This window comes from Oncorhynchus gorbuscha, linkage group LG04 (genome assembly GCF_021184085.1).
Source record: "Oncorhynchus gorbuscha isolate QuinsamMale2020 ecotype Even-year linkage group LG04, OgorEven_v1.0, whole genome shotgun sequence".
NCBI classification, from domain to species: domain Eukaryota; kingdom Metazoa; phylum Chordata; class Actinopteri; order Salmoniformes; family Salmonidae; genus Oncorhynchus; species Oncorhynchus gorbuscha.
The window spans coordinates 64,106,525-64,133,188 of NC_060176.1; the positions used below are offsets into that span (position 1 = coordinate 64,106,525).

The following is a 26,664-nucleotide window of genomic DNA, read 5'->3' on the forward strand; positions in this document are numbered from 1 at the left end:
TACAATGTTTATCAATTTAAAACTGTACAATAAAATAAGGAAATTATCTTTATTTACATATTTCTTGGAACATTACCATGTTTACAAATGTAAAACACAGTTTGAAAAAAATAATATTTTAACATTCAATTCCTTATATTTGTATTGACTAAAATAACTGTATGAATCTCACTTGCTGAACATCCTAAAAATAAGATAATTATTTTAATATTTGTCCAAATTCTTAATCACCACATAGTGACCTTTGATATAACAGACACATTCTAACCTGAGCTGGGTTTGAAATAGTTCGATAATTTATTAGCCTGACTGCTTTTAGCTGGAGCCTTCTTCTCCCTGGCCAGGGGGCTTTTGCCCTGTTTTTTCAAAGAGGAGGAAATCTTAAGGACAGGTATCTGTTGTCTCCACTCAGTCAGTAGCTCTCTCTGAACCTCTGGAGGTAGTTCTGAGAACACCTTGGGGTCCACACTTCCTGGGAAACCACAGTCAGCCGACTGCCTCTGTGACACAAGGCCTGTAGAGGAGTTTCCCTCCTCCAAGAGGTCTGTGAGTGAATAGTGCAGGGAGGAGACTGTGTGTTCTTGTTGGTTGTTGGTTGTCGGTGCATTGGGCTGTCTGTCAAAGCCCTTCACACTTTCTCTTAGGTCTATGGGAGTGCTGTGAAATGAGTCATTAAGTTTGCATGCAGCAGGCTGAGAGGAAGAGGCAGGCTGTTCTGAATGGTTGTGGTGAAATGAGTGGGCTCTGTCTGCTGGATCAGATACTGTGGGTCTGACGGACTGAGTGCCACGGCTGTGGAGGCCATGGGTGGTCTCTGGGTAGGTAGCTGATAACAGTTCCTTCTGGATGTCCTCAGGCAGGAGTCTGAACACCTCAGGGTCAATGTTGGGGGGCAATGGATGAACATCTGTCATTCCAGGACTGTTGGTCATTTTATCATCTACTGTTCCACCTATGCAGCACTCACCCACCATAGGCCGCTGCTGGGAGGCCTCAGGGCTATGCATTGTTGACTGTGTGTAAGGCTTGATCTTAAGGTTGCTAGGTATGTCTGGTATCCAGTGTGATGCATCCTGACCAGTCAACTCCTCTGTCTTACCTTCAACATCATATCCAGCCTGTCCACGGAGGTTACCAAGCACACTTTGAGACAGATCCTCCTAGAGGGGAAGAAGAGAGAAAGAGAAAGGATGCACATTTTCAGAATTATAAAGATGACACATAAGGAGTACACATGGCAGGGTAAAGCCTGAGACAGAGATACTAGTTTACTTCTAATGGGTGACATCCACCGGTCTTCTTACCTGGCACCGAGAGGAGGCCTGTGTTTTCTCAGGAGATCTGTGTGTGAAGAAGGAGGCGATGGATCCCTTGCTGACAGCAGCACACTTGGCCTGCAGGTTACTGAAGCACACGTTGAGGAGGGTGAGGTGGAAGGCTGTGTTGGTGTCCACCATCTTGTGGAAGAGCTTCATGGCCATGGTGACCAGCTGGGCCAAGGCATCACAGTTGCCTGACAAATAACACAGCAGATTTAAGTGGTGTTAGTTGCTAAATGCACAGTAACTGATCTACCATTCAAGATCTGTGAAATCCATACTTAGAAATTAATGTACAGTTAAAATGTAGATACACAGTACAGTAGGTACTAAACAATAGCTACTGTATATTTGCTAAAGCCATTGGCAGTACATTGGCCGTTTCAATTCCTAATGGCTTGCAGACAAAATATACTCCATATGTGTGAGAGAATTATTTAACAGGTACCAGAGGTTATCTTTTGCCCAATGTGGTTGGGGATGGGACACTGCCTGCTCTCCCGGCTGAACCACTTGTTGGTTGCAGAGTAACGCCTGATGGTCAGTCGAAGGGTCAAAGGCTGCCTGCCATCTTTATGCATCCTAAAACCAAGACAGCTTAGTTAAACGTAAGAGCAGAAACACTACTTGGAAATTCAACCATTTCTGTACCTTGCAATTCAAACCTTATGCTTACCTGTCTAAAATGCTACTCAACAAATCTTTAACCTTCTGCCAAACTTCATTGGTTGAGGACACTTTCTTGAAGGAGTCTTCATTGCTAAGAGACTTGGTATGTTATGAAGACCGGGAGAAAAAAAATACAGAAAGACATATCAATATGTGCACTGTAACAGTATTAGCTGAAAATTGATTATTGTATTGATCAGTTATCATCTCACACCTGTGGAGCACCAGTGGGGGTGACTGGAGTGTCATCAATGCCCAAAGCCAGGTTCTGGAGATGCTGAGCAGTGGAAACTCCAAACTCCCTCACCAGGTCAGCCAATGGGAAGAGCTGCAGGTCCTGCACACCAACCAATCCTAGGGCCTGAAGCCTCTTAGCAGTCTGCTGGCCTACTCCTGAAATGGGCCATAATGGGTAAAGAAAGGTAAAGCACTGAATGGCATGACAACAGTTACAGAGGTGATTACGACTAGGACTACATGGATCAACAACAGGTTGGATAATCTACCACTATACTCTACTTCATGTAGTGACTTGGATAACTTGCTGAGTTTCAAATTAGGAATAAAGCGCAAATCTATACCTGGTACTTTACGTAAACCATTTAGACTGCCCATAATGTCTTTCACACTCTCTGGCAACAGTGTGGTTTGTTGATTTGGCTTGAAGGCACCCGCCACCAGTTTGGCCAGCAGCTTACTGGTAGCAATGCCCGCACAGCCAGTGAGGCCCAGCTTGCTGTGGATCTCTGCTCTCAGTTCAGCTGCGATATGTGAGCCTACCGCTAGTCTAGGGTGTACCATGACTTTGGCATCCGAGGCTGAGTAAACAAAACAAAAAGATACACAATTCACAGTTAAATTTCACATCATCTCAACCTGATCGCTAGGATGTAGACATGGAATTTCTAATAACTAAAGGCTAAGGTTATGAATCCAAACCCACAGTGGCTCTAAATGTAGGAAACTGAAAGTGCAATGCAAATGTTTATACATTTAGCTTCACAGGTTGTTTCACAACCCATATCTTGGTTTCATAAGTCCCCAGCCTGAATGCTGCTAGACCTTAAGTTACTCACTGTCAAGATTGTAAACGTGGCCTTCGTATGAATAGGGAGCAGACTCTGGGGTCTGTTCCATCCTCCTCTCCACCATCTCTGTGATGTCCATGAAGTTCTCATCAAACCCTAGCCGTTCTACTAATGGACAGAACGACATCAGCAACTCTAAATGGAGGAAAGCACAGAAACAGGTGAGTTTTTCCATAACAAAAAATTGATAGTAAGGTAGAATTCATTAGAGCATAACACTGTGGCTATAAAAATGATAAATCTGATGTTTGTGAGATCATCACAGTTCTAGCTGTTTGTGGTGGTTAACTCCTTTCAAGAGTTACTGAGTTGATTACCTGTGACTTTGTAAGATGTCTCTCTGTAGTGTGTCAGGTCCTCTCCCTTGACAAGGACACTTCTCTTTGGCATCTGTCACTAACATCAGCTTTGTCACACCAAGGTCCCTGGCCACGTAGTTACAGGTGACGATGATGTACTTTTGCTGAATACCTACAAGGAGTCCAGAGGGAAGTTATGCAACCAGTGCTTCCGTTAACATGTTGAAAAACAATACAGTAAAAGCTTAGACAAAGAATAGGAGACAAATAGAAATAGTATGTCAAATAAATCACCTAAAGGCACCTTCCGCAGTGCTGGGTTGCGGATCATTTCAACCTGGGCATAGAAACAGTCCAGGTCAAAATGCAGGATGACTCTCTGTACTGGTGGTGCAGGTACCTTACTGAAATATTTGCCCCCATGGATCACTGAAAGAGAGAAGGGCAGTTTCATAGTGAGAACAATTACAGGTGAAAGAGCTACTACACCAGTGGTTCCCAACCAGGGGTCCTCGGCCTATCCACAGGGGATACATGAGAAGACTCATGAGACCATAGACCTACTGGTAAAATGCACGAGGGGGTACTTCAGGGGTACTCCTAGCCCTTGATCACGACTCCCAGTTCAATTACATTACACATAAGTCATTGGACGAATGCGTCTTCTGTATGGGGAAGTTTTGATAAGAGCCCAGATGTCATGTCTGAGCATTAACACGCACTGCTTGCGGTACAGTTTTGGAAGCATAAGAACCTCATCTTTCATATCAGGGAGAAAAAACAAAAGGTTAAATTGATACACATCTTTAGAGGCGCTGGCGGACTTACCATTTGGCAGAAGAGGCAATTGCCTCAGGCCTCACATCATCAAGGGGCCTCATGAGTTGAGCATAAAAATATATATAATAATACTCCACTTGAGGCATAACAAAAATGTATAAATAAAGAAATAAAAAAATTGTATACCTACAGGGGTCCTTATTTATATACCTACAAGGGTCCTAAAATAAAATAGCTAAAATATCCTTGCTATGACCATCTTAAAACAATTTCATATGTTAGCTTAGTAGTAGTCATCTTGCTTTGCCATACCTCCAATAATATCGCATCGCTGTCACACCTCCTTTGGAGGTCTGGATCATTTTTTCTTGCAAAAACAGTTTGAATGGTTTTCTGGCTCCCAGCGGCAAGATTTTTGATATGACTTTACGGTTCAAGAACCCTCCCCCCCATGCCCATTGGTGCTACGTGTAATATTCGCCATGGTTTTCAGACAGGGAAGGTCACATTTTGCAGAGAGTTGTTCTATATGTATGCAGAAAATGGATGAAAGCCTGGAAGAAAAACATAATTCTGTTTTGTTAGAATTTGTCAAATGTATTTTTACTTTATTTAGCCAGGTAGGCAAGTTGAGAACAAGTTCTCATTTACAACTGCAACCTGGCCAATAATAAAGCAAAGCAGTTTCACACATACAACCTCACAGAGTTACACATGGAATAAACAAACATACAGTCATTAATACAGTTGACAAATCTATATACAGTCTGTGCAAATGAGGTAAGAAAAGGCGGTAAGGCAATTTTAATTTTACCTTTATTTAACTAGGCAAGTCAGTTAAGAACAAATTCTTATTTTCAATGACTGCCTAGCAACTGTGGGTTAACTGCCTGTTCAGGGGCAGAACGACAGATTTGTACCTTGTCAGCTCGGGGATTTGAACTTGCAACCTTCCGGTTACTAGTCCAACGCTCTAACGACTAGGCTACCCTGCTAGACCATGGTGGCGAAGTAATTACAATATACCAATTAGACACTAGAGTGATGTGCTCTATACATAAAATTGCATACATCAACATATTTTGATGGGATTTTAAAATCAGCGATTTCCTGGCCATCCTCACCAAAGAATCATCAGGCACTGTTGCACCTACAACATTCATCTAGTGAGCACCATTGGAGCTCCATCCAAGCAAGGCATTTGACTGGTTTGATGTGTACCGAGGCGTCACCGTATTACACTGGGTCTCCACCCCTATTTAGCCATTTTTCAACAATTAACTTCTCCAGGGTTGCCCATATTAGGGAACCCTGGTTCTTGACCAGGTTAGTTTAGTAGAAACCCAGCCTCGGGCCCTTAGACTCTATGGGGATACAATACGCACTTCTTTAGAAGAAAGACAGGTGATGATGATAATACTGACATCATCATTGAGGCAAAGGACATTCATTTAAAATTTTTATTTAACCTTTATTTAAACTAGGCAAGTCAGTTAAGAACAACATATGTGTAGCCCATGTATCTGATGCTGTCTGGCCAAAAAGAATATGGCATATAATACAATTTTTTTGGCCAGACAGCATCAGATACATTTAGTAAGACAGAGGGGCACTGTTTCCCTTGCTTGGATGCTTTCTCCAGTAAGATAGTTTCAACCACTCGCATGAGTGAAGGAGAGTTGGCAGGTGCGCAGTGCACTGTTCGCATCCTGGAATCATTTTGGATGAACGTACGAAGGTAAACTACTTTGTGAAGTGATTTGTTTGACAATCAGATGAAAACATCCTAACTGGTTGTGTTCATGGCACATTTTAAGGTAATATATTTATTCTATAAGACCCATTCAAATAAAAACATTTCGGGGGGGGGGGGCTGGAGGGGCTAAACGTGTGTTTATGGAAGACAGACAGAAGACAAAGGGGCCACCTGTGCTAATTCGCCACCTCGCATGCTCTGAAAACCTGTGTGTAATGGAAGAAGGCCTCCGGAAACATGTTGTCACTGAACAATACTTTTGGCTGCTACTGGTTAAAACAGTGACAGTAGGTGTGAAATTATTTTTGATGTGATATGAAAGTAAAGGGCTTTATATTTCTAGAACCACTGGACTAGGGTATTCTAGCCAGATCAACATTCAGTTGGTTGTACAGTAAGGAAAAAGGTTGGGAACCACTGGACTAGGGTATTCTAGCCAGATCAACATTCAGTTGGTTGTACAGTAAGGAAAAAGGTTGGGAACCACTGGACTAGGGTATTCTAGCCAGATCAACATTCAGTTGGTTGTACAGTAAGGAAAAAGGTTGGGAACCACTGGACTAGGGTATTCTAGCCAGATCAACATTCAGTTGGTTGTACAGTAAAAAAGGAAAACTGGACTAGGTTGGGAACCACTGGACTAGGAAAAAGGTAACCACTGGACTTCTGGCCAGAGCAACATTCAGTTGGTTGTACAGTAAGGAAAAAGGTTGGGAACCACTGGACTAGGGTATTCTAGCCAGATCAACATTCAGTTGGTTGTACAGTAAGGAAAAGGTTGGGAACCACTGGACTAGGGTAGGGTAGGGTAGTAAGGAAAAAGGTTGGGAACTGGGCAGAGCAACATTCAGTTGGTTGTACAGTAAGGAAAAAGGTTGGGAACCACTGGACTAGGGTAGTCTGGGCAGAGCAACATTCAGTTGGTTGTACAGTAAGGAAAAAGGTTGGGAACCTGGGCAGAGCAACATGGGTTGTACAGTAAGGAAAAAGGTTGGGAACCACTGTCTGGGCAGAGCAACATTCAGTTGGTTGTACAGTAAGGAAAAACTAGGTTGGGAACCACTGGACTAAGGAAAAAGGTTGGGAACCACTGGACTAGCCAGAGCAACATTCAGTTGGTTGTACAGTAACTGAAAAAGGTTGGGAACCACTGGACTAGGGTAGTCTGGGCAGAGCAACATTCAGTTGGTTGTACAGTAAGGAAAAAGGTTTGGAACCACTGGACTAGGGTACTCTAGCCAGATCAACATTCAGTTGGTTGTACAGTAAGGAAAAAGGTTGGGAACCACTGGACTAGGGTAGTCTGGGCAGAGCAACATTCAGTTGGTTGTACAGTAAGGAAAAAGGTTGGGAACCACTGGACTAGGGTAGTCTGGGCAGAGCAACATTCAGTTGGTTGTACAGTAAGGAAAAAGGTTGGGAACCACTGGACTAGGGTACTCTAGCCAGAGCAACATTCAGTTGGTTGTACAGTAAGGAAAAAGGTTGGGAACCACTGGACTAGGGTAGTCTGGGCAACAGTAAGGAAAAAGGTTGGGAACCAGACTAGGGTAGTCAACATTCAGTTGGTTGTACAGTAAGGAAAAAGGTTGGGAACCACTGGACTAGGGTAGTCTGGGCAGAGCAACATTCAGTTGGTTGTACAGTAAGGAAAAAGGTTGGGAACCACTGGACTAGGGTAGTCTGGGCAGAGCAACATTCAGTTGGTTGTACAGTAAGGAAAAAGGTTGGGAACCACTGGACTAGGGTAGTCTGGGCAGAGCAACATTCAGTTGGTTGTACAGTAAGGAAAAGGTTGGGAACCACTGGACTAGGGTACAGGCAGAGCAACATTCAGTTGGTTGTACAGTAAGGAAAAAGGTTGGGAACCACTGGACTAGGGTACTCTAGCAGAGCAACATTCAGTTGGTTGTACAGTAAGGAAAAGGTTGGGAACCACTGGACTAGAGTAGTCTGGGCAGAGCAACAATTCAGTTGGTGGTACAGTAGTTGGTTGTAGGAAAAGGTTGGGAACCACTGGACTAGGGTAGTCTGGGCAGAGCAACAATTCTGGGCAGAGCAACAATTCAGTTGGTGGTACAGTAAGGAAAAAGGTTGGGAACCACTGGACTAGGGTAGTCTGGGCAGAGCAACATTCAGTTGGTTGTACAGTAAGGAAAAAGGTTGGGAACCACTGGACTAGGGTACTCTAGCCAGAGCAACATTCAGTTGGTTGTACAGTAAGGAAAAAGGTTGGGAACCACTGGACTAGGGTAGTCTGGGCAGAGCAACAATTCAGTTGGTTGTACAGTAAGGAAAAAGGTTGGGAACCACTGGACTAGGGTACTCTAGCCAGATCAACATTCAGTTGGTTGTACAGTAAGGAAAAAGGTTGGGAACCACTGGACTAGGGTACTCTAGCCAGAGCAACATTCAGTTGGTTGTACAGTAAGGAAAAAACCACTGGTTGGGAACCACTGGACTAGGAAAAAGGTAGTCTGGGCAGAGCAACATTCAGTTGGTTGTACAGTAAGGAAAAGGTTGGGAACCACTGGACTAGGGTACTCTAGCCAGAGCAACATTCAGTTGGTTGTACAGTAAGGAAAAAGGTTGGGAACCACTGGACTAGAGTAGTCTGGGCAGAGCAACAATTCAGTTGGTGGTACAGTAAGGGAAAAGGTTGGGAACCACTGGACTAGGGTAGTCTGGGCAGAGCAACAATTCAGTTGGTGGTACAGTAAGGAAAAAGGTTGGGAACCACTGGACTAGGGTAGTCTGGGCAGAGCAACATTCAGTTGGTTGTACAGTAAGGAAAAAGGTTGGGAACCACTGGACTAGGGTACTCTAGCCAGAGCAACATTCAGTTGGTTGTACAGTAAGGAAAAAGGTTAGGAACCACTGGACTAGGGTAGTCTGGGCAGAGCAACAATTCAGTTGGTTGTACAGTAAGGAAAAAGGTTGGGAACCACTGGACTAGGGTACAACAATTCAGTTGGTTGTACTAGCCAGATCAGAGCATTCAGTTGGTTGTACAGTAAGGAAAAGGTTGGGAACCACTGGACTAGGGTACTCTAGCCAGAGCAACATTCAGTTGGTTGTACAGTAAGGAAAAAGGTTGGGAACCACTGGACTAGGGTAGTCTGGGCAGAGCAACAATTCAGTTGGTTGTACAGTAAGGAAAAAGGTTGTGAACCACTGGACTAGGGTACTCTAGCCAGAGCAACATTCAGTTGGTTGTACAGTAAGGAAAAAGGTTGGGAACCACTGGACTAGGGTACTCTAGCCAGAGCAACATTCAGTTGGTTGTACAGTAAGGAAAAAGGTTGGGAACCACTGGACTAGGGTAGTCTGGGCAGAGCAACAATTCAGTTGGTTGTACAGTAAGGAAAAAGGTTGGGAACCACTGGACTAGGGTAGTCTGGGCAGAGCAACATTCAGTTGGTGGTACAATAGCTCTCAAACTCTAGGCGACATTCTGCCTTCTCCCTATGGTTCTCAGCCATTAGCTTCACCCACGACTGCCTCGTGTGAATTACCATATTGACGTTGTGTTTTAACGTTTAGAAACGTAAATAATTTATTGCAATATTGCTTTCGAAGCATATGGCCCTTATCTTTCATCAGCGAGAAAAAAAATGATTCACACAGAAAACATACACTTACTGTAGCGGTTTTGCACAGATCCATATAGCTATGGGTGCCCCCATACGAGGAAACTACACTTCCCGAGTTACACTTACACACAGGTGTTCAGAGCATGCTTAGATAGCCTCGTCTTCCGTAAACAAGCGCTGTAACATGGATATATTGCCGTGTGGGAACATTAACAAGGTGTGTATCAATTTAACCTTTTGTTTTTTGAAAATTATTTCTCGCTGATATGAAATAAGGTCCGGTATGCTTCCAAAACCGTAGTGCAAGCGATGCATGTTAATGTTCAAACCGAGAATCAGGGGTCTTAACAAAACTTTCCCCTTCGGGAACGCCTTCGTCCAATGACTCTTGTGTAACATTAATGCAATGGAACAGAGTCATGACCAAGGAGTGTTACAGTAACCGAAAATGGTAGGCAAACACTGTTTACACACGGAGTATAGCATTACACACTTATTATTCACTACACTTAAACATGCAATGTAAGCAAAGCAATTGGCTTCCGTCATTTGGTGTCACTTGTGTTGTTTTCTTACCAACATGGGGGGTTGAACAAAGTCCGAGCAAATGCTGTTCCAGTCAGTTTCATCCTCATCAATGTCCTCAACACCCACGTCCATTTCTAAACAACAAGAACATTCTGATGTACTCAAACATCTAATATGAATATGTTTGAGTGTTTCGATTTTTCACGCAACACACGAACGTCTCTTGGATGTCTTCTTCTGATTCTGGGTTCGTTGGCTTGAGCAGCAACAAGCGCGTTTGCACCACCTACAGTTCTGAAGTATTTCCAGAGTAGAAAGACAGGCATAGCCACTTGGTGGCACCAGCCACTAGGCATATTTGTGTTTTAGGCCTCGGGAAAGCTTTATCAATTACAGGTGGATTCCCTGTCAATTAATTTCAAATGTTCTAGCTTGACTCTTTACCACAGCGAATTTATTTCACATGATCATCATCATCATTAATTTAAATGATTGCGCATGGCAGTCCACTAAATTTTTTTGACAGAATGTCCCGCGCCACGACTGATGCTATAAAACTCACGTAGCACTGACGTCATGACAGGTGTATAGTGTTGTGAGTGGACAATTGATGGAAAGCGACCACGCGTGAATAAATGTTATTAAATATAGCCGGAGTACAGATACATTATAAGTAGTCGATGTTGTCTTCCATTGGGTTCTTCGCTGAAATAGACTGTCCATTTTTCAGACGTGACCACTGTAAGCGGCCCCACTGTCTGTACAAGCATGACAAAGACGAGCGAGGAATGTTTGACAACACCCTTTATGGGTCACCGGTAACAGCAGCAGGTCAGTCTGGTATTATTGTAATTAATTTAATACCCATTCCCCGAAGTATTTTTTTTTCTTCAGCTTGCCTTTAGTTTTGCCATAGTTTTCCAAAAAGGCATACTTGTTAATTGCCACATTACATCCTCAAGTGGAAATGGGCAGTAGCCCATCAATTTGAAACCGGATTACTTATTTTCAAGTCTGCCTATAACCTAATTGCAGCGCATCAACCTGCCCTGACCATGTTGTAAGGAATTATGCGAGGTGGCTGCATTTAAAAAATAAAATAAAATTCACTTTGGAAAAATAGTATGGCATGTGTGTAGTAATCTTATGTCGTTTGATCTTCTTAATGACATCAGTTTTCTATTTACTTTTTCTCCATGAACAGGTGTTTGGAAAACTCATTCCACTTCCATTAATGGAGTCCCACAGGTCAATGAAGCCAAAGACCCTTGCCTTTTGGAGTTGGAGAGGATCAACAAAGAAATTGAGACTGTTAAGAATGAGGTTGAGAAGGAGCAAAGGAGATTATCTCGTTACCAAACTGTGCAGGTGGACAGTGAAAGAACAGGGTCCAAGAAAGTCTTGATTGCCAAATCTGAAACACCAGGTAAAGATCTGAATGGAAATAGTGTAAAGTCTAAACACAGGCAGTCAACTCCAGTCTATTCTCCTGCCCGGAGGAAGTATGTGGTTGACAACTCCAAACCCAGGACTGATTTGGAATACGACCCCTTGTCCAACTTCTCAGCTTCTTTGCGATCTAGTGGTTATTCTGAGTACAAACCAGGTAATGAGCAGAAAGTGAGAAGTGGGCAAGGTGTGAAGAGGACTAGAGAGAATGTTTGTAAGGAGGACCAAACTAAGCCACCTTCTCAAGAGTTCACTGCCTCACCAGCTAGTAGTAACAAGCTAGTTGATGACTCTGAAGAAGAAGAAGGGGTCCTCATCATTGATATTCCACCTCTGGAGAGCGATAGAAAGAAGTGTCGGGCTCAGAAGCCCTGTAAGATCAACACAAACCAATCACAGGAAATCAAAGAGGAAGTCCACCCTGTTTTTGTTCCTACTGTGGCTCATGCTCCACTTAGTATTCCACTTCCTGTGTCCACTCCTTGTCCTGAAGTAGTCGAAGTCCTATCCCCACCTGCAGTGTCTGAGATTGTGAAAGATGATAACCTCAACACTTATGGCCTATCTAGTGTTTCCGCTAGTCGGGGAAATGATGGTGAACCCAGTGCTGAGAGTGTATTCGATGACTTGTCCAAATGCTTGGAAAACCTGAGGAGCGAAAGTGAGAGAATAGTTTGTTACCAAGAGGCTGAAGTCACTGTGGAAAACAACTGTGTCCCAGAACCTGTGACTCTCAAAATGAGTCTATCATCCTTACAGACACGCCACCATAATGAGCCAGTTAAGACTGATGTCAACTTACTGATGACAGAGCCTGGATTGCTTGAACGTGAGCTTGCCCACAACTGTGTTGAGAACAGTAACCATCTTCAACCCAATGAAGTCTCATATGGACATATATCTTCACTACCTCATAATGTTTTAGTCCCTCCCTCTGTCTCCTCCCCCCATAAACTCCCCATTGAGACTCAGAGAAGTGAGCAGCCAGTAGCACAGAGCTCTGCTCAGAGTTACTGGTCACCTGTACAAAGTGTATCATCAGTGCCATGTCTGCAGAAAATACCCAGCCAAACGCCAGGGCTTGATTTCTCCCTGCCTAGTCCAGTTCCGGGAGCAAACTTTGTAGAGCAAGCGGCCACTACTGTGGGTTTCACCCAATGCCAGCTGTTATATGGGCCAACTGCGTCAGGGACTAATGGAGTAGAATTACAATCTGCACCTTTAGAGCAGCCTACTGTGGAAGCAATGAATGAACACATTGTTATTGATTCAAATTCTGAGGAGCTCGAGTATTCAGAGTTATCTGATAGTGACACAATGGAGGAATGCTATCGTATCTTCATGGAGGAAGCCAACAAGGGTGAAGAGGGTTCGACAGACCAGGCTTGTACACCTGTAAGTGCATGCAAATAGACATTGGGTAGGCTAATTGTACAGTTCACTGGAGATGGGGAGATAGGAAAATGTTGTCATTGTGTGTTTTAGGTAGGAGCTGTGGATGTGGAGACACCAGGGTTAGCAGTGAAACCCAAACTGTTGCCAGGACCCAGGAAGAGGGTGGCCCATGTGTCCAGATATACTGAGGTACACTATTGAAGGCTACAACTCAAGCATATGAATGACTTTATTAACTGTGATTCATGAAATTTTACTTATTGTAATTGACTGCCTTCCTGTCCTTCAGCCACCGGTGGGCAAAAGCAAAGCCCAGGTGATCGTTCCTTTCCGTGGAGGAGCCCCCCAGTTGTCCAACCCTTCTAAGATTCAGCAGCTGCAGCAGAGGGCCTCTGTTTTGTCCGCTGCTCTGAAAGGAGGCCAGGCGTTCATCTCCAACTCGCAGAGAAAAATGGTGATGCTGCCTTCTCCTGCTCATCAGGCCAGTCATCAGGCCACCCACCATCCAGTTCAATACCTCATTCACCAGCCAACTCACCAAGCTACTATGCAAAACTGTAAGAGTCCATAACTTTAACATGTAAATTATACTTTTGTTTGTGTGAGGAATGTACCAACCACTGCAATTTGACATTGTAAATGATAAAGTACAACAGGGTGATGTTGAGGTGAAAATGCACTCCTCCAGTCAGTTGGCATGTATATCCTATTGTACATATTTTTTGTCTTATGTATCAGAAGATTTCATCTATATTATATGCATCTTATTTCCATCTGTACATGATACTAAGTTATTGGTTATATATTTTCCCTGCTAGCCTGTGTGAACATCATACCTGTGGGAACAGCCATCCAGGTGGGCAACAACCTGCACTTCATCCTCCCAGAGGGAAGCTACACTCTGCCCATCACTCCAGCTAATTCTCCAGTCACCCCGGTCCATACCCCGGTCCATACCCCGGTCCATACCCCGGTCCATACCCCAGTCCATACTCCAGTTACACCTGTTCCTGTACAACCTCAGCCTACTGCCTATATCCCTGCTAAGGTGAGTACCAACATAATGTAGAGGTGGAATGAAATGGCTTTAGTGGGTTTCTTTGTATTGACACAGTAGCACATTACTGAGCAGATTATTTTCATTAGCGCTTGCATTCATATCTTTTCTAAAAAAACTGTGCATGGCAAGGTCATTTTTGTTTTGCTTTTCAAGTAAAAAATCATTACTTTGCTTTTGTCCTCCCAGCCCATTCCTACCAAACGTAAAGCCAAGATGCGTCCTGAGGTCAGCGCCAAAGTCCCACATGACGTACGGCAGCGCTATGTAAACCTGTTTGTAGAGGAATTCCTCAAAACGTCCGTCACTGTACAAGATGCTTTTGAAAAGGTTTGACCCAGGGCAGTCAACATTTCTATTAGCCATGATTATATTAAATGGGAATTGTCATACATGTTGTTGCCATGACCTATTGTTTTATGTTGGAAGCTGTGACAGTGTGATTTATACTTTAGGCTCTTGCTGAGGAGAAGACTGTGTATGATCGCAGCATCAACAAACTCAAGTATCTGAGTGTTGCAGTGAATGCACTGAAGAGGCTGAAGAACCAGAGCTCTGTCTCTGTCAAAGGTGGGAATCTACAGCAACTGAGTGAATGTATTCTAAATAGCTTTTTGATTACTTGCAATAGTATTATATTGTTAAATATGTTGTGGTGGGACAGATTTAAACGAAGGACATTTGGTGCTTCGCAACTCTAGTTGAATTGTTTCTTGTCTGTTCTTTTGCAGCTGGAAATGAAACTAATGTCCAGTTGTCCAAAGGAAATATTCCACTCAATGAAAAAGCACTTTGGGGAAATGGTATCATGCATTCCTCAACACACATTTTCATTAAAGGATAAGATTTTATTCTAAGTTATGCTATGTTTCATATCAAAATCCTGACTGCCTTTCTGACACTTCCATGACTCATTTAGCTTTCCTATTCACTTTCTGCTGAAGGAGATGTTGCATTGTATGACAGTTTGAAAGAGCACATTCTGTCAGAGGAGATATTGACGGAGAATAACTATCCTCTTCAGCACCCAGAGAAATCTGGCAGTGCCATATTGTACCGTGAAGACTATAAAAAGGGAATCACTGATCGTGAGTACAGTATGACGCACTGCATTGTTCAGGTCTATATTGCTGAGTAATGACCAAATGTAAAAATTTACCTTTTGGAATGTGACATTTGGTCATAGGCATGTAATATAATATAATAATATATATGCCATTTAGCAGACGCTTTTATCCAAAGCGACTTACAGTCATGTGTGCATACATTCTACGTATGGGTGGTCCCGGGGATCGAACCCACTACCCTGGCGTTACAAGCGCCATGCTCTACCAACTGAGCTACAGTATTGCCTGTAGCAAGCATGTAAAATACATCAATAGGCCAGGGGTATTCAAATCCAACCCTGGAGGTACTGAGCGTACTGTTTCTCTGTTGCTGATAATGAATTGCACCCACCTGCTGTCCCAGTTCTGAATTAGTCCCTGATTTAGAGGGGAACAATGAAAGAAAGCATTGGAACTGGCTTCAACGGTTCATATATTACATTTAGGCCTGTGGTATGAGTCATTTCACTAGGACTGGTCTACCTTGGGTATTGTAGTCAACATGGACCTGTTCTTCATGTTCTTTTCATCATTCCCCATTCCAGAAGAGGGCATACTCCAGCTTTATAATGTCTTTGCTTTCAGGGCTCTGTTTAACTCCTGAATTGGTAACTTGTGTTTTTGTTTGTTTCTGGGGGAAAAGCTTTGAAGAGGATTTGCTGTCGTTGTGGGGCCACTTACTCTGTGAACCAAGTGGGAAAGCACACTCGCAAGGAGGAGTGCAACTACCACTATGGGAAAGGAGTTGAGAAGAAGGGTGAGAGGACGTTATAGTATGTTCTAAATGTATGAATACAGATATTTAATAACTTGCTATTACTGTACAGTTCCAGGTGGAGTGGAAACACGCTACAGCTGCTGTGAAGGTGTGGCTGGGTGTCCTGGATGCCAAGTCTTCAAGGTAAGAAGATGACTGGTGCATCACACTTATTTTCCTGAAGACCCGTCAAAGATGTCAGGGAACATTTTGTATTGCTCACATATGTCTTCCCCTCAGCTGCATGTCCATGATGCAGTTAGCCTGGATGGCTTTGTCAGTACCCTTCCAAGGCCTGCCTCTGACAAGGGATGCCCGGGTGTGTTCTCAGTCGACTGTGAAATGGTGAGATTCAACAGTCACATTATGGAATTCATAGGCAACATTTTACATGACATGCCAATTAAGGTTGGGTCAGTGTGTTTTGAATATCAATGTCCACACTGCCACACTAGTGATCTGGTGAAGTGTATTGTATGACTAATACATTTATTTTTCTTCAGTGCTATACCACTCAAGGTCTGGAGCTGGCCAGAGTGACTGTTGTCAACTCCAGTTTGCAGGTCATCTATGACACCTTTGTGAAACCTGATAATGACGTCATTGACTACAACACCAGGTAAGGCCACATAACACTTCATAATTAATATTGAATCTTGACAGACTGCTTTTATTTAATCCAGTATTTTTGACAAGGATGGCATGGAAGTCATTATTGCTCTCTTTTACTCAGGTTTTCAGGCATCAATGAAGCTGATGTGAAGGGAACAAGCTCGTCCATCCGAGACGTTCAGGAGACTCTACTGAGCTTTGTCAGTGCTGAGACTATACTGATCGGCTACGGCTTGGAATCTGACCTCTGTGCACTGAAGGTGAGTTGTGTTGCATTATTTAACTATTTATTAGTGAATGGACACTGATATGGAAAGTCAATATCAGTCTTTTTTTTTTCGATACATCAAATAAAACAACATTACTACGATCCTCTTTAGAGCATTCTTTTTTAGTCCTGACTTGGCCTAATCTGTGTCTGGGAAACTGGCCCATAAAGTTTGTCACCTTGCCTGTCTCAGCTGCTCCATGGCACCGTGGTGGACACCTCTGTGTCGTTCCCCCACCGCCTGGGCCTGCCTCATAAGATGACCCTCCACAATCTGACAGCAGACTACCTCAGGAGGATCATCCAGGAGAGTGGTGGGTCAAACACAAACAAGTCTGGCAGTGGGGAGGATGTCCATCTACTGTGTGTCATTAAAGTTTTTTTTTATTATACTGTCAAACTGATCATGGTGAAATCAGGGAGACATGTTGCATGAATGTTCTTAATGAAAAATATTTCACAATCCCAATTCTGTCCATTCACTACATTAAAAATGTTCTTAGAACACTAATAAAAAGGAACGTTACAGGTGAGAAGGGAAATCTGAGAGAATATTTTGTGTTGCGTAGGAGGCTACAGTCCTAAAACATGTATCCACTAATGTGAGAATCATTCCTGATCCCAAGGCTTTCCGATACATGTAAGATATATCCAGGCCTACATTAGTCTTGCAGTAACAGTGTGTATGGCATTGTTCCTGTCTCTTCCAGTGGGTGGCCATGACTCAGCAGAAGATGCTGCTGCCTGTATGGAGCTCATGCTGTGGAAGGTCAAAGAAGATGGCAAAACTAAACGATGGTGATCTGAATAAAACTGGCATCGCCCACCTTCGTTATTCATGAAATCACAGAGATGTATGTTAAAATGTCACTTATTTGTATAAAGGGGAAGTGTTGTTGGCTCATTTCTTCAAATGGTCTGGGTAGGCCTGGAGTGGGAAATTATATTTGTTATGTACATTAGTTTTTTGATGGAATTCATTTTTGTTTAATCTTTGTTCAATGTTATGCTTCTCAGTCTCTTATGCCAATGTAATTATTATTTGGGGATGCACTCAACACTGGGAAAGAATAATATATATATATTGAAAGTAAAAGCACAGTAAAGAAATCTGTTGTGGGGTATTATTGTTATTATGATCATGGTTGATGGAAATTGCAGCATCATGCTTTCATAGCTGTGTGTGACACCTGAGGAGATTAGTCAAGTCCAACATCCAATAAACTCAATGTGAGCAAGAAACGGGCCCCTCCCCAGTCTATCTACAGTCCTCAACACTTTCAGATGTTATGTGATGATACATAAAACCTCGGTGTCACGGATAAACTATTACAATAATTATTTAACACAGTTCTTTTGAAAGAACTGGTCCAACTTGTGTAAAGCCTTTCATTTCCTCTACAACCAGGCAATGAACGCAAACGTTAAATAAAATAAATGGAACGTACAATATGAGACAAAACATTCTGATTCTGTTTGGTGGCTATCACTGCTCCCTGATGAGGAAGAAAGTCAAGTAACAGTATTGAAATAATAACAAAATTGAATGAACAGACGGGCAAGGAACCTCTAACCCTGGCTATTTGACTGATAAACTCATGGGTACACTCAATTGCTGCCTTGTATTGTGACGCAATAATTTCCATGGTAATATAGAATGTTCATCCAAATGATGCTAACTGATGTGGCTCATGCAATGGAATGTATTTTTTGTAATGTCAGTTGATTTAACAAATCACAACACATTTGGTGTTTTTACTTACTGCTTTTATTTCCTGCTCTTACGTGTACACTCAAAGTGTACACTCAAAGTGTCCACTCAAAGGCTTCCAGTCCACCCATTATGCCATAAATGACGTGAATAGAGATGTCCATTCTATTCATTGTATTTATATGGCTGAAGCCGTCACTCTGCCTTGCTTTTAAACTTGGTTCCATAACAGCAACTCCTGATGCAGAAGAAGCCTGTTTTGATGAAGAAGAGGGTTAGGAGCAGCAGGACAGCCAGAAGCAGAGCCAGCACATCCAGGCTGTGGTACTGGTACCAGGTGAGCTGGTGGGCCTGGAACCTCAGGAGCCTGTCCCCTCTGTTTCTCATAGTGAACTCCAGCCAGAACAATGAGAGAGCGGTCTGTCATAATGGATTCTGCACAGCCTCATGGCGTTCTCCCTATACCTGTTGATCAATTCTCAGATGACCGAGAATACATAGGGCCTTCTATTTATGTAATATATTTAATAAAGATGTGTATTCATGTGATAGCAAACTAGTTGCTCATTTACTCTGTACTCTGTAGCAAAATAAATGTTTGTGAAAATGACAACTTACGATGGGTTATTGATCATAGCATTGAGTCCATCCACAAGATCCCAGGTTTGCATGGAGTTGAAGTCCATGATGACAGCAGCTCCCTTGGCCTTCATATGGATCATATTGTCTGGCTGGTCAGCAAACATAGGAATACCCACCATGGGAACCCCATTGTAAATATCCTCATAGATTCCATTGGTTCCACCATGGGTGATCAAGGCTCTAGTTTTTGGGTGGCCTTCTAGAACAGAAACAAGTATTCCTAATTGTAGATATTCCAAAGATAGTCTCAAATAATGATGTTCAACATCACACTGGTGAGTAGATTGGTTTATGCACTATACCAAACAGGCATAAAAATGAATTATTGTCTTTGTTATAAAAAACCTATAGCTACCCAGCAGGTCGTTCTGTGGGATCCAGTTGTACACTCTGGTGTTGGGAGACAGAGTCTCAGGCGTCTCCTCACTGTGCCTTCACAGAATCTGGCCATGACAGGGACATATTTATATGTTATTTATACTTTATTATATTTTATATTGAACTGTTTAAGTATCTTACACAGGCTGCACAAGACAGATGCAACACGTCTACTTGGTTTGCTGTAAATAAGAACCAGTAATAGAACAAATATGCTTAGGGAATGTTCTACTGTAGGTCTATAGGTTCTCTCTGACCTTCTGTGGTATCTATCCCAGGGCTGAGGCAATCATATCCGCCTGCTCTGTGGTATCTGTCCCAGGGCTGAGGCGATCATATCCGCCTGCTCTGTGGTATCTGTCCCAGGGCTGAGGCGATCATATCCGCCTGCTCTGTGGTATCTGTCCCAGGGCTGAGGCGATCATATCCGCCTGCTCTGTGGTATCTGTCCCAGGGCTGAGGCGATCATATCCGCCTGCTCTGTGGTATCTGTCCCAGGGCTGAGGCGATCATATCCGCCTGCTCTGTGGTATCTGTCCCAGGGCTGAGGCGATCATATCCGCCTGCTCTGTGGTATCTGTCCCAGGGCTGAGGCGATCATATCCGCCTGCTCTGTGGTATCTGTCCCAGGGATGAGGCGATCATATCCGCCTGCTCTGTGGTCATGTTCCTGATCATGGACCCCAGAGTGAACACAACAATGGCGTGATCTCCAGAGCTCTGCACAAACTCCTCCAGGGCCTAATGGGACAGTAGACCTCTCACTTCACTACAGAGCCATAAAGATAACTCTACTGTATATATATATATATATATATATATATATATATATATATATATATATATATATATATATATATATATATATATATATATATATATATATATATATATATATATATATATATGCCATTTAGCAGACGCTTTTATCCAAAGCGACTTACAGTCATGTGTGCATACATTGTACGTATGGGTGGTCCCGGGAATCGAACCCACTACCCTGGCGTTACAAGCGCCATGCTCTACCAACTGATAAAACCCTTTGGATGTATGCTTTCAGAATGTCAGCTAGCTAGTACACAGAGCAGCTGTTAATCACGACCAGAGGGAACGCCTAAGGGCCAAATTTATCCCTGGTAGATTTTAAAACAGCATAATTCTGTGGTTCTGGTGAGAACTGGCAAAATGTTTCACAAACTCGTCCATGTTGAGGAGGTCCTCTAAATCTGACACGTAGGTCTGAGCAAAGGCAAACAGAAGCTCCTCATTCAAGAAAGTTGTACTGTTTGGGTTGAGAGGCTGGACACCGTTGCATTATCTCACAGTTCTTCTTTGAAAAACGCCTCTGCAGCTCAGCGGTGAGACTGTCAAGCACCTGATAAAAGACAGCTCTATGGAAGCTCTTCACCATCACTTTGGTCATTATTTTTTCTGTCCTACAGTGAGTTGTGAAATCTTAAGCTTCTCTTAGGCTGTCTTTACACACACTGTTTGTACACTTATTTTACAGTGCTCTGCAATCTCTTCAATGTCCTGTAGCTCTCTCAGAACTGCTTGAAGCCTGTCCCTCAGCTTTACGGCATGCCATGTATCCGCATGCCAACCTCACATCCGTAAGTCTCCGTGGTTCCCCGGGCTGCTGCTGCTGCTGCGGTTTCAGGTCTTTCTGAACGGCGAGCCACTTGAGATGAACGTATACTAAGTTTTATAAAGCTTCTGCAGGAGAGAAAAAAAGTTAACAGCCTCTGGCACTGATTTTGACAGCATTGACAAGAACCAAATTCAAAACAATGTGCATTGCAGTGCACATAAAATGCTAATCTTGCACTGTTTTTAATCCGTGCAGACGCACCAGAATGCTTTCCGCTCATCTCACCGTCACAGCCTTGCCCCACCAGATCATTTCTGTAGTCCAGACCGTGTTTTTCAAGGCAATCAAATGTGAGACCGGCTGCATCTAAGCTTTCATGGATGGCCCCGTTGTAATAGCACCTCACAACTAAAGACGTTCGTTTGGTTTCATCTGAAATTACACTAAAAACCTTCTTTCACTTTGTACCATCTCAGCTAAGCCCTCAAGAAATTTGTTCTGGATTTGGTGGCTTGTTTCTATAGGTTGGGGCTTTCATCAAGGTTAGTGTTTCTGTAGGTTAGGGGCTTTCATCAAGGTTAGTGTTTCTGTAGGTTAGGGGCTTTCATCAAGGTTAGTGTTTCTGTAGGTTGGGGCTTTCATCAAGGTTAGTGTTTCTGTAGGTTGGGGGCTTTCCTCAAGGTGTTTCTGTAGGTTGGGGCTTTCATCAAGATTAGTGTTTCTGTAGGTTGGGGCTTTCATCAAGGTTAGTGTTTCTGTAGGTTGGGGTTTCTGTAGGTTGGGGGTTTCATCAAGGTTAGTGTTTCTGTAGGTTGGGGGTTTCATCAAGTGTTTCTGTAGGTTGGGGGTTTCTATAGGTTGGGTGTTTCTAAAGGTTAGTGTTTCTGTAGGTTGGGGGTTTCTATAGGTTGGGTGTTTCTATAGGTTAGTGTTTCTGTAGGTTGGGGGTTTCTATAGGTTGGGGGTTTCATCAAGTGTTTCTGTAGGTTGCTCCCAAGTGGCACAGCGGTCTTAGGCATCACATCTGGCCGGGATTGGGAGTCCCATAGGGCGGCGCACAATCATCCCAGCGTCATCTGGGTTTGGCCGGGGTAGGCCGTCATTGTGAACATGAATTTGTTCTTAACTGACTTGCCTAGTTAAGTAAAGATTAAATAATCATGTTAAATAATAATATTTATGAACCCTTTATAAAGCACGGAATACGGTTATAGATGCTTAGTAACACTTTTATGTAGAGCTTATGAAGGCACTATGAAGTCTTTATAAGCAGAACCTAATTTAAAGCTTTTTTTCCTGAGAGAGCATTGTAATCGTTGTTGTGATCGTTGTTGTGATCGTTGTTGTGATCGTGGTTGTGATCGTTGTTGTAATCGTGGCTGTGATGGTTGTTGTGATCGTGGTTGTGATCGTTGTTGTAATCGTGGCTGTGATCGTTGTTGTGATCGTGGCTGTGATGGTTGTTGTGATCGTGGCTGTGATCGTTGTTGTAATCGTTGTTGTAATCGCGGCTGTGATCGTTGTTGTAATCGTTGTTGTAATCGTGGCTGCGATCATTGTTGTAATCGTGGCTGCGATCGTTGTTGTAATCGTGGCTGCGATCGTTGTTGTGATCGTGGCTGTGATGGTTGTTGTGATCGTGGCTGTGATCGTTGTTGTAATCGTTGTTGTAATCGCGGCTGTGATCGTTGTTGTAATCGTTGTTGTAATCGTGGCTGCGATCATTGTTGTAATATGCGATCGTTGTTGTAATCGTGGCTGCGATCGTTGTTGTAAGTGGCTGCGATCGTTGTTGTAATATCGTTGTTGTAATCGTGGCTGCGATCGTTGTTGTAACTGCGATCGTTGTTGTAATCGTGGCTGCGATCGTTGTTGTAATCGTGGTTATGCTCGTTTTGATTTTGTGGACATGATATGAAATGAATGAAAACAATGGATATTACAGTCAGAACACTAGAAATGTTACTCACCAAAACCATTCGTTGCAAGCAGGGAAAAATGGATAAAAACAATATCAATGACGTGCTACTAACTATACATTGTCACAGAGATTGGTTGGCTGAAGGTAGAGGTTAATTTGATTTGATTTTGCCAACATTTCTTTAGAAGGAGAGGGAGAAAATAAAGAAAGGTTTTTAGAAAGAGAAACAGAGTTAGGATGTCATTTACAGATGGACCTTCTCTCAGGACGGAATAAGATGTAATCATTTTATTTGGACCAAGTCAAGAGTTGGTAAACAGCTACCCTCTCCATCTGTAGGGGCCCAGTGAAGTTAGTTACACAGAAACCACACAGATTCTCAATATCAAGACAACTTCAGGAGGTTGATTCTCACAGACCTCAACGAGCAAAAAATAAAATTTGCTGAAAGAATATATCTAGCTCTTTGTATTGTTCTGTTTCAAACATTTACATTTGAATAATTTATCAGACGCTCTTATCCAGAGCGTAATGACATTGACATGACTATGACATGACATGGCTAAAACATGACCATAATGTACTTTGTAGGCTTAGTTAGAATTACATTGTGTATTCAACGGATGCTGTGGAGAAGACAAACGGATATCTGTGAGGACAGATTGACGTTGATATACTTAAAATGTTTTGTAGTGATGCTGATTTAAGGTAAGTGTGCTTTTGCCATAGCCTACCTCTGGTAAGAACTTGGCGGTCTTGCAGTGGATTCCTCCAACAAATTTGAAGTTTGGGAGGAAAGGTCGGGGGTACTCAAAGTCCCAGTATGTACGGACCAGCCAGAGGTCAGCGTTTCCTATCATCGCACAAGTTGTTATTGGCTACAAATCAGTAGAATGTAAGTGGTATTTGCATTAGAACCGACATTTAAATATAAATAAATACACTATGCTATGTTACTCTGTAGTTATCATCAAATGTGGCTACCTCATCCAATGATACTGTAACAGCTCACCTATAGCATCACAGTAGTAGTCATCTATATCATGCCAAAGACTGTATATTGTCATGTCCTGTGACGCATAGAACAGGAAATTCATCAGTCTCAGCAAAATTAATTTTGTCCGTTCATTTTACCATGGCACTAGGGACATAGAATGGTAGGCCGGAAGCTGCCCACAGAGCCTCTCCCTGGTGTGGGCGATAGAGAAACATGTACACCAGAGGAAGTCCCAGCATCTCTACCACCAGCTCACTGCCAGGCCAAATGGGATCAGCTAATAGAAGTTCATACTTGGCCTCTCTCAGTCTCTCCATGACGCTCTCTGACTTTAACAGTCCATCCACAATCTGCATGTTTAGCTGAATTTGTATTTGTATGAGTTCATCAAGTCTCCAGTGGATCTGCCAGTAGTACAGGTGATCCATCTCGTACATGGAAAAGTGTATGAACTCCTCAAGGCAATCCTCCACAGAGACTGAGCCATTGAAGGGTTGGTAGCTGAAGCGAGAGCGTTCTGTGGGGTCTATGTACAGAGAAGCACTGTTTACCAGCACTGTAACATTGTGTCCTCTGTCTAGCAGAGTCTCCAATACAGGCTTGAAGTTGATCCAGTGACTGCCTTCAGTGTGCCAAACTATTATGTTTCCACAGTCAATGCACCCTATGATACATAACTGTATGATTATTTAAGCCGGTATGCTCTCTGCCAGCCTCATGGTAAGTGTGTAGACAGGGTCTATAATCAATCCTTTTTAAACTAGTCATTTAAGTCAAGCAATCATTAACTGAAGAACTTGAACTCTGAATCATAGTAGTACTCATCTTAACTCATGCCACCAGGTAGAAGAGCAAACCGGCGGACTTTGGGGGTGAAAGGTAAAAGCCTACATTGTAAATCTGAAAATAGTCAACAAACAGAGAAAGTCAACAAAGTAAAACAAATATAAAAGTGTATAGAAGTCATCATTCAAAATGTTTGTGTTACGACTACGTGTGACGAACTATTACATTTGGCAATAGATATTTCTAAACTTCCTCGCTAACAACAGTATAGTTTATTTTATAGGCCCCTATCTCTGTTTAGCAAGTGAGATGTAGAAGCATAGTTGTCAGGTAAATACGGCAGCTGGTTTAAGTGTGGGGCCACAGAGTTTTCCCAGAGTCAGGGTTGGGTGAATAGACAGTGTATACCAGCCTTTAGGAAGCTGTGGTATTGTGGAAGTTTTTCTCTGGGAAATAACGGTCCTTGGCTACTGTTGTTGTGAAGGATGTAGGTGTATACAGTACATGTGGTCAGTAGAGCTTTTAGTGCGTAGTGTTTGATATATACATGTGAACACAATTTATTGGAAGTTGTTATTCTCGAAATGGTTGCCTCTGCTGTCCTTTCTCTCTCTAACCATCCCTGGTACTTCCCTCCAAACTCCCTCCCTCTGGCCTCTCTCTCTCTCTCTCTCTCTCTCTCTCTCTCTCTCTCTCTCTCTCTCTCTCTCTCTCTCTCTCTCTCTCTCTCTCTCTCTCTCTCTCTCTCAGTGCCTGGGTTTGGGTTACAGTGTGTTGCTTTTCGAAGTCTACATTTGCATAATCTGATTAGAATGTGGGATTGTCAGTGGTGGGCCCTATAAGAAAGTGCTCCAGATGAGATGGTGCTGTCCAGCCAAGAATGGGGTCCCCATTCCGCCGATGAGCCTGCATCTGCATCCAACCCTCATTGGGCTGCCCTCTTCTCCCTGTCCTCGCTGGGGAAGACCAGAGCAATGGAGAGGAGGGAAAAAGGGGGAGGAAAGGAAGTGATGGGGAAGGAGGAGGGGGAGGATGAAAATTTTAAACATGCAGTGTGAATTGGTTTAAGGGGATAAAGAGCTCAGGGCCTATCGGTTGGCACCCAGCTCCAGAAAATATTTTTCATGGCACCTCAGCCAGGAGAGAGGGCTTGCCTGCACTGATCTGGTCCATTGTGATAACAGATTCAGACAGTGTGTTAGACGTAGATAAGGAAATGTGCTCTCAATAGACCATTACCACTGTACTTGGGAGAGAATAGTCAATCAGGCAAATATTCTTGGATGAGGAGATGAGCAGAATACAGATTTGATTTTCAGTATCTAGTGAGTTTGACATTATCCTGCTGAAAAGTTGTCAGGGAAGCATCTACTGTGATTCGATGTTTTCTGCCAAGAATGTACATAAATGTCTGTAAATAAGACAATGATTCAATATGACTACACTGAAGGCCTATGTGTTGTGTTGAAAATGTTACATTTGTTTGGCCTTAAAAGAGTGCTATAGTTTGCTGAGCAACAACAAATTGATTTATTGCATCATGTGTGCATTCTCTCTACCATATACACTGAGTGTGCGAAACATTAGGAACACCTTCCTAATATTGAGTTGCACCCTCTTTTGCCCTCAGAACACCCTCAGAACACTGGCCCATGTTGACTCCAATGCTTCCCACAGTTGTGTCAAGTTGGCTAGATGTCCTTTGCTCATATCAGTACCCTGACTTGAAGGAAATTTGTGCCACAAATGCAAAAATTGTAGCATTTGTAAACAGTGCCAAGGAAACTAAACCAACGCATGGATTGCTGTCATACATTGTCCAAAGACTGCTTACAGGGTAGGAAACCAATATGTAATGTTGTAATTTGGGGGAACTATCCCTTTAAGAGCAGTCACCTGTCCATTCCCACGGGCTGTATGCCTGTGTTCAGCAGCTGCACATTGCTCCGTTTACACACCATT

At 43.0% G+C, this 26,664-nt stretch overlaps 2 protein-coding genes and 1 pseudogene across 3 annotated transcripts; 1 reads left to right on the forward strand and 2 right to left on the reverse strand.

The window, feature by feature from the left end:
- Positions 1-35: 35 nt before the first annotated feature.
- Positions 36-10,348, reverse strand: poli (polymerase (DNA directed) iota). The gene is given in 11 exon segments (XM_046347760.1): positions 36-1,160; positions 1,305-1,513; positions 1,768-1,901; positions 1,996-2,087; positions 2,203-2,381; positions 2,570-2,806; positions 3,065-3,211; positions 3,394-3,446; positions 3,448-3,547; positions 3,670-3,804; positions 10,081-10,348. Coding segments are annotated over 10 exon segments (2,085 nt in total). The 5' UTR covers positions 3,707-3,804; positions 10,081-10,348; the 3' UTR covers positions 36-263.
- On the forward strand, positions 3,049-18,128 carry zgc:152968 (uncharacterized protein LOC564848 homolog). Of its 2 annotated transcripts, none has more exons than XM_046347758.1 (17): positions 3,049-3,237; positions 10,763-10,863; positions 11,237-12,876; positions 12,967-13,065; positions 13,166-13,433; positions 13,695-13,924; positions 14,123-14,263; positions 14,389-14,503; positions 14,665-14,736; positions 14,878-15,021; positions 15,683-15,796; positions 15,867-15,940; positions 16,037-16,141; positions 16,300-16,415; positions 16,530-16,668; positions 16,870-16,990; positions 17,387-18,128. In XM_046347758.1, the coding sequence occupies exons 1-17, from the start codon at positions 3,188-3,190 to the stop codon at positions 17,476-17,478; spliced, it is 3,621 nt and encodes a 1,206-aa protein (XP_046203714.1). In that variant the 5' UTR covers positions 3,049-3,187; the 3' UTR covers positions 17,479-18,128. The 2 variants fall into 2 exon arrangements, with proteins under 2 accessions (XP_046203714.1, XP_046203715.1); XM_046347759.1 differs by lacking the exon at positions 3,049-3,237 and adding an exon at positions 9,638-9,721.
- Positions 18,129-18,582: 454 nt separating this feature from the next.
- LOC124033032 lies at positions 18,583-25,875 on the reverse strand (annotated as a pseudogene).
- Between the last annotated feature and the right edge of the window lie 789 nt (positions 25,876-26,664).

Coding starts and splice junctions, on each gene's coding strand:
- zgc:152968 (XM_046347758.1), top strand. CDS start 3,188: ATGGACAGAACGACATCAGCAACTCTAAATGGAGGAAAGCACAGAAAC. Junction 13,434..13,694: donor CCAAGCTACTATGCAAAACT/GTAAGAGTCCAT, acceptor TTTCCCTGCTAG/CCTGTGTGAACATCATACCT. Junction 14,737..14,877: donor AAAAGCACTTTGGGGAAATG/GTATCATGCATT, acceptor TTTCTGCTGAAG/GAGATGTTGCATTGTATGAC.